The sequence below is a fragment of the Stylophora pistillata genome, chromosome 6 (assembly GCF_964205215.1).
Source record: "Stylophora pistillata chromosome 6, jaStyPist1.2, whole genome shotgun sequence".
NCBI lineage: Eukaryota > Metazoa > Cnidaria > Anthozoa > Scleractinia > Pocilloporidae > Stylophora > Stylophora pistillata.
In genome coordinates this window covers 9,967,450-9,980,689 of record NC_142524.1, presented here as the reverse complement: position 1 = coordinate 9,980,689, position 13,240 = coordinate 9,967,450, and the positions used below count along the sequence as shown (strand labels likewise).

The window sequence follows — 13,240 nt, the reverse complement described above, 5'->3', positions numbered from 1 at the left end:
ATCAGATATCACAGTGTCCTCTTAAACTGTGGAACAACTGATCACGTGCAGTCCAAAGGGTTTGGCTCCGCGTGCTTCTCAAGTGTCACGGAATTTTCGGCAACACCAAGTGAAGTGTGCTTGAGAGCTACAACAAAATAACACCACAAAAATTCTAAATAGTTCGTTTTCTTATTGTTAGCAATCTAAGCAAATGAAAGCCAAAGCAAACCAGTTTTCCGGGCTCATTCCTGAGCAGGAGTTTAACGATTCAAAGATTAGCCTAATATGGAAATTCTTGCCATATCATCTTGTCATCAAACCTTAAAATCTTTCTTTCATTAATAAGTCTGGCGTCAAAAGACGAAATCATTGACCTGCATCACACCCTGGTGTCTTAGGGTCTAAAAGTAAGATATACAAATCTATTTCGAAGTAATTGCCACAGAAAAATGATGAAAACTAGTAGCTTAGAGTTTAGCAGGCTTCAAGAGGCAAAATAACCTACATTAGCGCTCTAGGCTTGACAGCTGAAGTTCAAGTCTACAGTGCTCTACATACCCTGGGTGCCAGATGGTTTATTATTTTTTTTAGAAGCGAAACCACTAACGTTGTCGTCAAAGATCGCGGCTTTGCCGCTTACTGTCAGTCGTTTCGCTGCTAAAAATAAAAACCCTTTGGCATCCAGGGAACACTCTTCACGGGTTCTGCGGTGAATTTTAAAGAGAAAGGAGAAGGGTAATATGGTGTGGAAATGAAAAAAAGGGAGGCGGGTGGAGAGAAAGAGGTCAAGTCTATTTTCTGAAACAACACAAAATCTGTATCCGTTTTAATTATATGTTTGTTATATGTTTCTTATGCAAAAAAGTAAACGATACTATTCATAAGCCATGACCTTTTTGACAGTTCTTGAAAGTGAAACGAAAGTTCTGATCGAATTAGCAGTTGTGGCATGCGTGCAAACAAATAAAACTATCATGGTGAAAGCAATTATCCAAAGATAGTCAGCATACACACTCTTAAACTTATGAGTATCTGCCCGTTCCAGGTTATTTGTTTGGGCCGAGAGGAACTCAAGATATTACTTTTTGGGGGGAGAAATCGCTTACAGCAATTTAAAAGCTCGAGCAAGAGTATTATTAGTGTACTGAATTGTTTACAAATGAACTTATTTCTGACGTGACGTGGCATACATGAACACAAGTTTCCGAAGAAGAAAAGCGTACTGCCCCTAATTAGGCTCCTAGTGTGTGACCTCGAGAGCTTTGTCTCATGGATGACACCAGTTTTTATCGGCCAGTGAATTAAATATGTCGGTCTCTTTTAACATAAGGAGCGCAATAGCCTGTTTGATTGGCTACGTGGGCCGCGGGCTCATCTTGCCGGCTTTGGATCGCCCGCTATTATCGCGCGCAAGGAAAAGAATGGAGTCGCCAAAAAAGCGAAGAACAAAGAGCACATTAAACGATTCTTGGGTTTATTGAGCTACAAACTTCGAAATAAACAGGTCATTCTTATTACGTCGAAGTATTTCTTGCTACAGCATGAACCTGTTATTGACCAAGCCTGTTCGATCGAATTGCTGGATATTAGCATCCATCTTTTTCCGTTTTACTGGGGCCTCGACAATAACTCGTCTCGGTCCATTTAAACGTTAAAATGCTACCCGCGTGACGGATTTAGCCGAAAACACGTGAAAGAGACTTCCAAATCCATATGCGTAATAGCAATGGGAATTATGATAGTCACAAATCTTCAGTCGATGAAGGACGTGATTGAGCAGTTCTATTCAGTCACTGATACCTACCATGGTGAGATGAGGACATTGATCAAAACAGGAAATTATTTTCACGACGTAAGTCAATTGGTTTGATTTGCAAGAGTTTTGCTTCACTAACCCACGTTGGGATCAACAAAGAAAACTCACGCCGCACTCGAAACTAATGACATGCAAAATCTTAGCCAATAGTTACTTGAATCAAACACGGGTTACAATTTCCTTTCCAAACAATTACCACCCAGATAAGATGTCCACGCCTTAGTTTGTAGAAAGAATCCATTATCTTTTTGACAGTTAAAAGAACTCTGAAAAGCCAATCAAATGAAAGTTCTCTCATTCTGTGATAATTATACCGAAGGTCATATTAGCTGTTCATTGAAGCTCAGAAAACTGATCAGCATTGCAACGAGGAGAATAAGAATATCAACAGTTTCAATGGAAAAAGTCTTGGAATTTTTAGCGCCAAAGACATTCGGTAAACTACATTATGTGGCAGTGGTGTTTTGGATAATTATCGGTGGATCCTTCGTCGCCATATTCGCCGAAAGCAGCGAGTCCAGGTTCGATTTTCGCTGTAGCGGAGAGAAGAGTAAAGACATCGAACTCGTCCGAGAAAGATGTTTTGAACAATACCAAAAGCAACACAACAAATTCGGTTTTCCTATCTATTGGTTTGTATTCATTAATTTCGTCGTTATTCTAGTTGTTTGTGCTAGTTACTCCCAATTAGTGAGACATACAGTCAATCAACTGCCTCGAAGAAACCGGCAGAACGCTGATCCAGAGAGACAGCCGCTCGACCAAGAGAACCCATCACCAACTGGATACAAGCTATACATCGCTTATTGTTTTCAATTATCCACGAGAATTCTTTTAGGAGTTCTTTTCATCATCCTACAAACCCAACTGCTTTATCCTCTAAAGTTTTCTTCGAATTTTAATTGTTATTTAACTGATGGAACCAATCAGCCATGGAATTCATTGGACGCCACACCAAACTCTACTCTACACGAATGTCGCAATCGACGAGCGACAACGAAAAGATTCGGGATGAACGCTCTCCTTTGGGTGAATATAATTTTTGTTGCTGGTATTGTGATTGAAACAGTCTACCTTTTGTCACGGGCATGCATAGAAAGGGATTTCATGGAAAATTCAAAGTTTCGAAGAACTCATCTAAATGCTCCCCAGGATGAGTCGCCACAATCAGTCGGAAGGAACGGACAAGAAAATGTTCCTCTAGTGGAAAGCCAGCCTCAACAGTTCAACCAAGAATCAAAGTTTGAACTGTTCATTGCAGAAACGAAGGAAATAATCATAGAACACACACGTGAACTGTTTGAACTCCAACCACTTTATTCAGGTAATCCAGGCGAAGGAACAGCAGTTAAATACTTAACTCTAGATCAGATTTACACAAATCTCGTGGTTATTCCCAACAGAGATACGTATAACTTTACTGGAAACCGAGAGGAGCAACTCAAAGTGTATCCAAGGTCGCGCAAGAACACTTCAAACCCAAAAAGCCCAGAAGACCTCCTAAATAAAGAAAGTAAGAAAGTTTTAATCGTCGGTCGACCCGGAATCGGTAAGACTTTCTATTGTACCAAACTTCTCAGAGACTGGGCATTTGGTGCCATAATCCATTTTGATGCTGCTTTCTTCGTCAAATTCAGAAGTTTCAATTCGGCCGAGGACCTAAGCCTCAGAGAACTTCTGATTCAGTCAGAATATCACCCCACAAATCACCTGGATGACGAGGTCTGGAAACGCCTTCTAAAGAACCCTGAAGGTGTTCTTATAGTTTTTGACGGAATTGATGAATTCAAACAGAACGAAAAGATGGCCGTGCCGCCCACTCGTCCCAGAAGCATTGAAGAGAAGATGCCACTTCAAACTCTTTATCAGTGGCTTGTTAAAGGGGGACTTCTTAAAAATGCTTCAGTGTTAACCACTACAAGACCTACGGCTGTGTCGAGCATCAAGCACCTTCCCTTCGACAAAACCTTCGAGGTTTTGGGCTTTTCGTCAGAACAAATTGAAGAATATGTCTACAAATTTGCTGGAGATGACAAGGAAGCAGGTGAAACATTATGGCGACACATCAGCAGCAACATGAATTTGCTTTCGCTCTGCTATGTCCCGGTAAACAGCTTCATCATGTGCTCAAGTCTGTTAAAAATACTGCAGTTCGACGATTCCGCTCACGTTACCCTCCCTTCCAAATTAACAAGCATTTACAAGATTGCAGTGAAAGTGTTTTATTATAAACACACGAGAGAAGTCCCCGAGAAATATTTGACTGGCGAACAATTTAATTCAGATGATTTGCCCGATGAAGTGCTGGACAATTTCAAGAAACTGGAAAGAGTGGCGTTTGATGGAATCAAAGAAGGAAAGCTAATCCTTGGAGGAAAGGAAGTACAGGAAATTGAAGACAGCGCTTTATTTCATCGCTTGCCCGACCGACCGCTTAAAGACGAACCGCTTCAATGCGAGAAACAATTCTGTTTCATTCACCTCACAATGCAGGAGTTTTTTGCCGCAAAGTATTTGATAAACAACATGAGTGAAACGGAATTAAGGAACTTTGTTTCCGAAAACATTAAAGACGGCAAGTGGCAGCTTGTGTTTCAATTCCTGGCAGGATTAATGAATGATAAAGAAAACCTACCGAGTGATATATTTACTGACCTTCTTCCCGTGAAAACTGAAGAGAAACAAAGCGAACTCTACAACGACTTGACAGAGAATGTAGAGAAAACGACAGTGACCTACTGGCCGACTAAACTCGAACGAGAATTAGCAGTGACACTGTTAAAATGCATAAACGAAACCAGTAAAATGACCGAAGTTGTGCAGAGGAAACTACAACAAAGTAACTTTAATTTTGTAAATTTTATTCGTTGTCACCTCACAGCTGTTGATTGTTCTTCGTTAGTAAATGTAATGGAGAATGTGCGAGGAATTTCACATATAGATTTGCGTGAAAATAACACGGGGCTATTAGGAGGCTTTGAGATTTGCAAATTGCTAAAATGTAGGAATTCTCAACTGAGCTGGTTAAACCTCTCATGGAATCAAGTGAAAGATGAAGGAGCAAAGTATTTAGCTGACGCCATCACAAGCAACAACTGTCAGCTACGCACGTTAGACCTCGAATACAATAACATCACAGACACAGGAGCACAGCACTTGGCTAATGCCATCACAAGCAACAACTGTCAGCTACGCAAGTTAAACCTCACAGACAATAACATCAGACACATAGGAGCACAGCACTTGGCTAAAGCCATTACAAACAACAACTGTCAGCTACGCACGTTAGACCTCACACGCAATAACATCACAGACACAGGAGCACAGCACTTGGCTCACGCCATTACAAACAACTGTCACCAACGCACGTTAGACCTCACACGCAATTACATCACAGCCACAGGAGCACAACACTTGGCTAATGCCATTACAAACAACAACTGTCAGCTACGCACGTTAGACCTAACATACAATAACATCACAGACACAGGAGTACAGCACTTGGCTAAAGCCATCACAAACAACAACTGTCAGCTACGCACGTTAAACCTCTCAGACAATAACATCACAGACACAGGAGCACAGCACTTAGCTGACGCCATTACAAACAACAACTGTCAGCTACGCACGTTAAACCTCACAGGCAATAACATCACAGACACAGGAGCACAGCACTTGGCTAATGCCATTACACACAACAACTGTCAGCTACGCACGTTAGACCTCACAGACAATAACATCACAGAAGCAGGTAAACAACAAACATTAAATTTAGCGAGCAATAGTCAGTCTAAGTGTCAGCTCTATTTTTTTAAGCCTCAGCAATTCCAATTGTAAATTGTAAAAAATTACGTCAGCCACTTACTATTCAAATAACTGTGAGGTAACCAGCTCAGTAACAAATTACGGCCCAACAACTCAAAGCATAAATGGAAGCAAACTATGTAAGCTGAGAAACGATAGCACCAGCAAGAACAGGATCGAAATGATAAAAAAAATGAACCAATGGACATCTTTATATACAGCAAAGGATGTCAATCTTGTCTTTTTTGAGAAATGAACCAATAACATTAAAGTAAAAACACAAAGCTTACGGCAGAGAGAACAGACAAGTCTCGGACCTTTCATGATTGCCTAGTTTCGATCCTAAATTCATTGCATGCTCGTGTATGTTTTGATCACTTCTGTTTGTTGCGAGTACTTTTCTGTTTAAGTTATTAAAGTTCTTTTGAAAATTATAAGCGGATCAGATGAGTTAATACGGTAGAGATTACATTGTACAATACCAAGATTTTCTTTTCACCCTTTTTTTTTTTGATTGAAGCGAACCGGTTGAAGTTGTTTCACTCGTGTTGCAAAAACTAAGAAAAAATATATAACCAGATTGTAAATCAGTATCTCGCATTGAAAGACAAAAGGCTTTTTTTATAGGGTAGTGGTAGTAGTAATTGCAACAGTTTTTTGGAGGTTTCTATTTTGGTTGTAAATATTGTCATTTTTTTACGCATTTATAGTGTGTCACTTGTATGATATAATAAAATAACAATTAGCTTTACTGCAAAATCAGAAGATGATGCATCAGACTTTATCAGAGCTAAAGTTTAACCTGCCAGTGCTTGTAAATAAAACCAGTCCCACATTTATCATTGTTGAATAAATATTGTAAAGTGAGTTAAACTTTGTGTTGTGATATATTTAGCCCCGATATTTAGACACAGCTTGAAAGCTATGGGAGATGGGTATGGCCTTTTCAAAATCAATCAAATTTATCAATTTAACAGAGAAACTGTCTCAAGGTGAGGGTATGAAGCCCCTCTTAAAAAAACCATTTCTCTATTTTAAATCAAAAATCCCTTCAGTAGGTTCCTGGCCACTTTAAGAAAACCTATTTACATTTTTAAAGCAAGGTTTATGAGACCAATCGACCTCAGCACACACAAATTAAATAACAGAAAAATCAAAGAAAAGAGATGAGTCCCTATGACAAAAAAATGGGAAGTGGAGGCAGCGGGGCCTCACAAAGATTTCCACTTATTGCGGCTTTGGAAAAACATAATCCTCGAGATCTCTTCTAATTTTGTTAAACACCTTTATTCCGTCTTCATGATTTTTACAGGACTTTAGTATTTAAATGTAACTTTCCAAATTTTTGAAAGAATACTAAACTCTCTATACAATTTGACTGAAGAAGGAAGTGATTGCAATTTCTGTGTTCAAACATCTTTATCCTAATAATCTTTCAATCTGATCCAAAAGTATGTTACAGCATAGAATCAGGTGTGTTCTTTGAAGCTGGACATCATAGATTAATTCAGCTTCATTTTCTCCTCAGAATATTAACACTTTCACTCCCACAAATCATCGATGGGTAATTTCTCCTTGCAATACAATATTCTGAAAATCAGAAAGGTGACAAGAAGGAAGTGGATCAGCTATGGTATATTTGTTTTTGATTAGTTGTTAGATGCTTCTTGTTCAAGAAAAGCATCATCGTGAAAGTCAGGATACAAAAAGCAAAACACGTCAAATCCATTGTTTACAAAAAAAGGCCAACATGAACCTAAAAGCTGTGGCAAGGTTAAAGTGGTTAAATTTAAATTGAATTTTACTTATGTGTAAATTTTGATCTCATTTCAGTATTATCCCTCCCTGTATGGTTTTTACTCTCCTAGGACTGCTTTCTATGTTTATCGGCTCAAAAGGATAAAACACAAACTCTATTCATCTATTTACTGCTGTACATATCTCTTTACAAAACAGTCAACATATTTAAAGACAAAATTATCAAAGAGAAGAGGCATGGAGATTTTTTTAATTTGTTTTTTAGCATCAATAAGATGTTTCTTCAGAACAGATTGCCTATATTTTCATGGCTATCAATGCATCAATAGGGATAAAAATGTGTTAAGAGGTATGAAGACATTTCTTTACCAACCTCTTTCACGAGAATGCCTGCATCTTCTAATTACTACATATACAACAAGAATTTTCCATTTACTTCAGTAAAACTTCATTTACCAGAATATTGATTTTCTGAATTATTTACATTATCAACCATTAGCAAATATATTTTGTTTCTTGAATCTGATATTTATAAAATCCACTGAGTGTTGCAAACCAGTTTACTTTTTTAAACAAAACTGTCGGATCATCCAAAGAAAAAATAAGTTATATTTTTCATTTCCAGTAAGATTTATTATTAAAAGCTACAGCTGTAAGTATTCAAAATATTTTCCACTAAATACAAAAAAATTCTCTTTTGGGGAAACAAGCAGAGTGTTAACATAGGAGGTAAGCAGTTTCTTGGTTAATTTTCTTCTTAGCTGCAAGCTCATGGATTTTCAATCAAATCTGTTTTTTGACTGAGACTGATCATTTGTTAAAAATAGTCCACTTATAAAAAGGAGAAACCTCTATTCTGAGCAGGACTAATGCCATGTGTTAGGTGGTAACAGTAAGGTATCAAGCCATCACCATTCATTGTATACCACTCTATATTAACCCTTAAAACCCTTAAAGTGACTATGCTGAATCATTCATTAAAATCATGGGAATAAAGGAAATGATTGCCAACCTAGGAAACTTTGATTTTAAAACAAGTTCTCATTGTCATTCTCAAGGAAATGCATGGAAAAGAGAATGGAAAATATGGATATCGATATTAGGTTGCAAAGAGTTAACTCTTCTCTGAATACACATGAACATCTGTTATTCTATTAATAGAATCAAGCTGTTGTGATATGAACTTCAGTGTATCCACTCCATTAAGCAGTTGCCTAAAAGGAAACAAATTAGCAGACATAAATGATTCACTGAAAGATAAATTACACACTGCTCTACACTACAAGTTTATAGTGATAGACTGTTCTTTCTCTGAACAGAAATGTTAGCACTTTATGTATGGTTTTAAATATGCTAACAGAGTTAAATATTGCAGTTGTTTTAAACAAATATGAAAAGGAACAACTTGGTAAAATTTCATGTCAGTATGAATTTTTAAACCACAATAATCCCTCTTTAAACATGAGGACATTTTTATTTACTATTTCAAATGTAAAGCTTGATGAATACAGAATGTGTTTAAATCGAAGTATTTTAACTCCTGCCACCAACATTACAAACCTGAATACAACTAGATGAATAAGAAAGACATAATTTGATAAAGAAGATGATGATTAATAAGTCACAAATATAATTAATTAATACTGAGAAAGGTGTTGTGGTATAAATTTATGACAAAAGGATTCATTACCAAGACCTGTTCAAAAACAAAGGGCCCTGATATCAAGATTGAAAACAAGTAATATTTTGCCACAACTATACTAGCTGGATTATACAAAATAAACACACATCTTACATCAAGATTGAAAGCAAGTAATGTCTTGTCACTAGTAGACAAGCTTCATTGTACAAGATAAGCACACACCTTACTGCTTGCTTGGCATTTTTTCCTGCTATGTTCATTTGATCAGCAGCAGCTTTCTATTTATCTTTGACAGCTGTCATTCTCTAATGATTGGCATGTAGCAGCTGGTTCTATGTTGCTATGGGAACAGACTCTGTCTGACAAAGGATAACAGAAAAGTGATTGTAAACTTTATGTAAAGGTACATCAAACATAGTCTGACCGTTAGAGATTTTGATCCATATCTGACTGCTGACCATGCAGACATTGGCTCTTTTCAGTGCATTCTTACATTTGTTAATATTATATTCAAGGTAACATGCTGTTTTGGGTAATTAGCAATGATATTGGGTAACAGAAGGTTGCAAATGTTAAAAAATGACAGAGAAAACTTTTCAAGATTCCAAATCAATAATAGAAATGGCTTATTCCTTAATTTTAAGTACAATTTGAAATAACCGAGCACAAGTGGGTGTTCCAAAGACCAAAAAACAATTTCATGAGGTTAAAAGACATGTAATTACTAGTGGTCTAGTGATAGCTTAGTTTTATAACTGCATTTCCTCAAATAAGTGCTTAGCATTTATTAAAAAGTTTTAGCTGAAAGGTGTTGCGTTTAATGGAGAAGGGCGCTTAATTGAAGGGGGAGCTTATTATTCTGCTGTACCGATTCAGCTGTAGTTGACACTTAAATAGCTATAAATAAGTGGTAATAGAAACAGGTTTTCATTGCATCCCTAAAAAAGTGAAAAGAGGAGGAGGGGGTTTATTTTAGGGGGGGAGGGGTGGTGGTTGTTTGACATTATGGTCTAGGGGGGTGGGCATTTATTCAGATGAGGACACTTTGTAGTTCATGGGCGTTTATTCAAGGAAATGCTGGGTGAAAAAATACCATGAAAAAATATCATGAAAAAATCTCATGAAAAAATCTCATGAAAAAATATCATCAAAAAATATCATGAAAAAAGTTAATACCAGGGAAAAATATGTGATAGGGGTTAATAATTATGTATAAACAATGTGAATTGCCATCACTAGCTAGTGTAAATCACCAAAGTTAAGAAATCTTTAACCATACCTTTAATACATTCACTTCTTTCCATTTTGCGACTGTAGCTTCAGCTCTGAGTTTTTTGTCATAAAATAAAAATAAATAACGAGATTCAGTGAATTTTGAACTCAAATGTGTTCATTAGGACTCCCTTGTTTAATATTGTTAAATGATAAGTGTAATATTCCTTGTCAGTAATTAACAGAAACTTTTTTATGGTGTCTTTTTAACATTTATTAATTGGCAATTGTATTTTTTTTTATCTTGAAGGTTGATATTAGGCTTTATCCACTTTATATAATTATCAATATGACTTTTAGCTATCTTCAGAATAGTAGGTGACTAAGTTAACAGATTTGCATCAAATGCCTTGGAAGCCTAGATGCTGTAATAGACTTGTTTCAAATCAATATCACTGCTATCAAAATATTCATAGCCTGCACTCCTTTAAAAAACTATTAATTCGGACACAATCTGAATCACCAAGGCACCCAAACCACCCCTGGATCCGCTCCAGACCATTTGCAGACTATTTTCTAAACATACTACAGAAAGATAAGTGTCCTGCTTGGGGACAGAAATGCTCCGGATGTGGTAGCCGGAACCACTTCAGGAGTGTCTGCAAGAAATCAAAATCACGCAAAGTTCACAGGATCTCTGAAATGGCAGAGGAACCCTCATCAGAAGAAAGCCACATCGCATTTCTCGCTGAAGTTGCTCTAGATTCTCAGGAAACTGATGTCCATGCTGTCCAGTTCACCAAAGAAATTTATGCCGAGATGTTAATTGATAAGAAAGAGGTCAACTTTTAGATTGGCTGTGGAGCATGAATCAACATCATCCCAACAAAACACGCAGAAGGTCAAGAAATCAATTCGACCATGAAAACAGTTATTGCGAATGTGGAATGGATCACACGTCAAACCCATTGGGACGGCATGAATCACTATGTGCAATCCCAAAACATGAAAGAAGTACTCTGTGGAGTTTGTTGTGGTCAAGAATTATCTAACACCCTTTATCTGAGCAAGAGACACTCAATGAATGGAACTTATAACTGTTAATGATGAAAACTTCATTATGACCACGCCCCCCGCCCCTAACAAATAAACTGCAGGTTAAGCAGATAATTGCTGAAGAGCTGATAAAGTGATATTCAGATGTATTTGAGCGACCATTGGGAGCATTACCAGGAGAAGTCCATTTAGAAGTTGACAACAGCGTTAAACCTGTCACCACTTCAACCCGAAGAGTTCCTACAGCACTCAAAGATGACCTGAGAGAAGAGCTGAATCGATCTGTTGAGAAAGAAATCCTCGCACCGGTAGAAGAGCCAACACCATGGGTGAAGAGCTTGCAGTCACTACTAAGAGGTCGGGGGCCCCAAGAGTGTGCATTGATCTCCGACTACTGAACGAGGTATGGAAAAGAGAAACCTATCAGATACCGATACTGGATAAAATTCTCCCAGAATTATCTCAAGGAAAAGTCTTCTCCACACTTGACCTGCATTCAGGTTATAGGCAATGCATTCTAGACCACGAGTTCAGCCTGCTCACTATGTTCTCAACACCATTTGGGAGATATGATTGGCACTGACTGCCCTTCCATTCGTCAGTCTTGTCAGAAATTTTCCAGAAAAGAGTTAACCAAGCGCTAGAAGGCTTGAGTGGAGTGCTCGTTATTGCAGACGACATCTAAGTGTGCGGCATTGGGAACAATGAACAAGAAGCCACTGCCAACCACAACAGAAATCTTGGAACCCCACTACAAAGATGCACTGAGCGTAGCATTGCACTCAACAGGGACAAATTGAAGTTGAAACGAAAAGAAGTTCCCTTCATGGGACAAGTACTCACTCCACATGGTGGTAAAATAGATCCAGAAAAAGCAAAAGCTGTAACCAACTGCTCTTCAGGAGTCACACCGTAGCTTTATTTATAGATGTCATGAAGGGGCACGTCTAGAGAGGACATTAGGACCTCAATACACTAACTGAAGAATCATGTAATCATTGCATTACAATCAAGAGTCACATGACTTCTGAAATAAACGAGCTATTGATAACATTTTGTAACAGCCTACACTCCATTATCATAACTATTCATTCTCACACAATCTGAATCATCAAAAGAAGAAGGAAGAAAATCAAGGTAAAACCAACAGTATTTTCTGAACTACAAGCTAATGCCTCTATTGATAAGTCTCACATTCCTTCCACCGTAGTCAATTCCAAAATTTTCCTCATCCCTCAGGGGCGAATCTAAGGTTAAGTCAAGGGGGGCCCGGAGAAGTGTCCAAGGGCATGCTCCCCTGAGAGATTTTGAAAATTAGGTCTTCGGAAACATCATTGATTTCTAGCATTTCGAGCGAAAATTTGGCCAGAGTTCCGTATAACCCCCCACATTAATTATGCATAGAGTGTCGCAAAGAAACTTTACATTTAGTCATTATTAAATGAATGCATAATTAATGTATGGGGTTATATGGAAGTCTTTCCGAAAATTTAGTGGGGTTCGACCGGAGAACCCCTGGATCCGCTCCAGACCATTTGCAGAATATTTCCTAAAGCGGCAGTTTCATCTGCCTCTCTTTTCTCAATCTTTGCAAGCTTTTTTCGAAATCTTTATTGATTCTGGTAAAGATAATAAACAGTACAAATGCGAATTTCACACTCGATTGAGCATAGATACATCATTACACACTTGAGTAAAAATTAATTTATCTGTGTACATCTTTATTCTTACCAGATTGAGTAAGTAACGGTAACTTTGCCACCATCTATCCGTCATCTTGATTTCGTGAACCAGTTCCAACGTTGGATGGCTTCCCTTTTAGGCTCATTTTGTAAGATCTTGGGTTTGCAAAAGGCACACAAAGATGAACCAAAGCTTTAACAAACACACTTTATGCGTGTGGCTACAACCTTCCTCGACAATACTGGGGAGGGTAGACACGTAGGCATTCACGTTGCGCATGCGTTCAA

The 13,240-nt window shown here is 37.9% G+C and overlaps 1 protein-coding gene and 1 long non-coding RNA gene across 3 annotated transcripts in view; one reads left to right on the top strand and one right to left on the bottom strand.

The window, feature by feature from the left end:
- Window positions 1-13,240, bottom strand: part of LOC111347071 (uncharacterized) — a 99,688-nt gene that overhangs the window by 54,855 nt on the left and 31,593 nt on the right. The window contains exon 1 of one of the 2 annotated variants that reach the window (XR_015989017.1): window positions 13,002-13,212. The exons of the other annotated variant lie outside the window; for it this stretch is intronic. This is a non-coding gene — a long non-coding RNA (uncharacterized LOC111347071). Of the gene's footprint in view, window positions 1-13,001; window positions 13,213-13,240 lie in introns of those variants that run through there. 2 annotated transcript variants of the gene reach the window in all.
- Window positions 2,093-6,475, top strand: LOC111325181 (uncharacterized). Its single transcript, XM_022928934.2, has one exon. It carries the CDS (start codon window positions 2,195-2,197, stop codon window positions 5,633-5,635), a length of 3,441 nt encoding a protein of 1,146 aa, XP_022784669.2. The 5' UTR covers window positions 2,093-2,194; the 3' UTR covers window positions 5,636-6,475.

Coding starts and splice junctions, on each gene's coding strand:
- LOC111325181 (XM_022928934.2), top strand. CDS start 2,195: ATGGAAAAAGTCTTGGAATTTTTAGCGCCAAAGACATTCGGTAAACTA.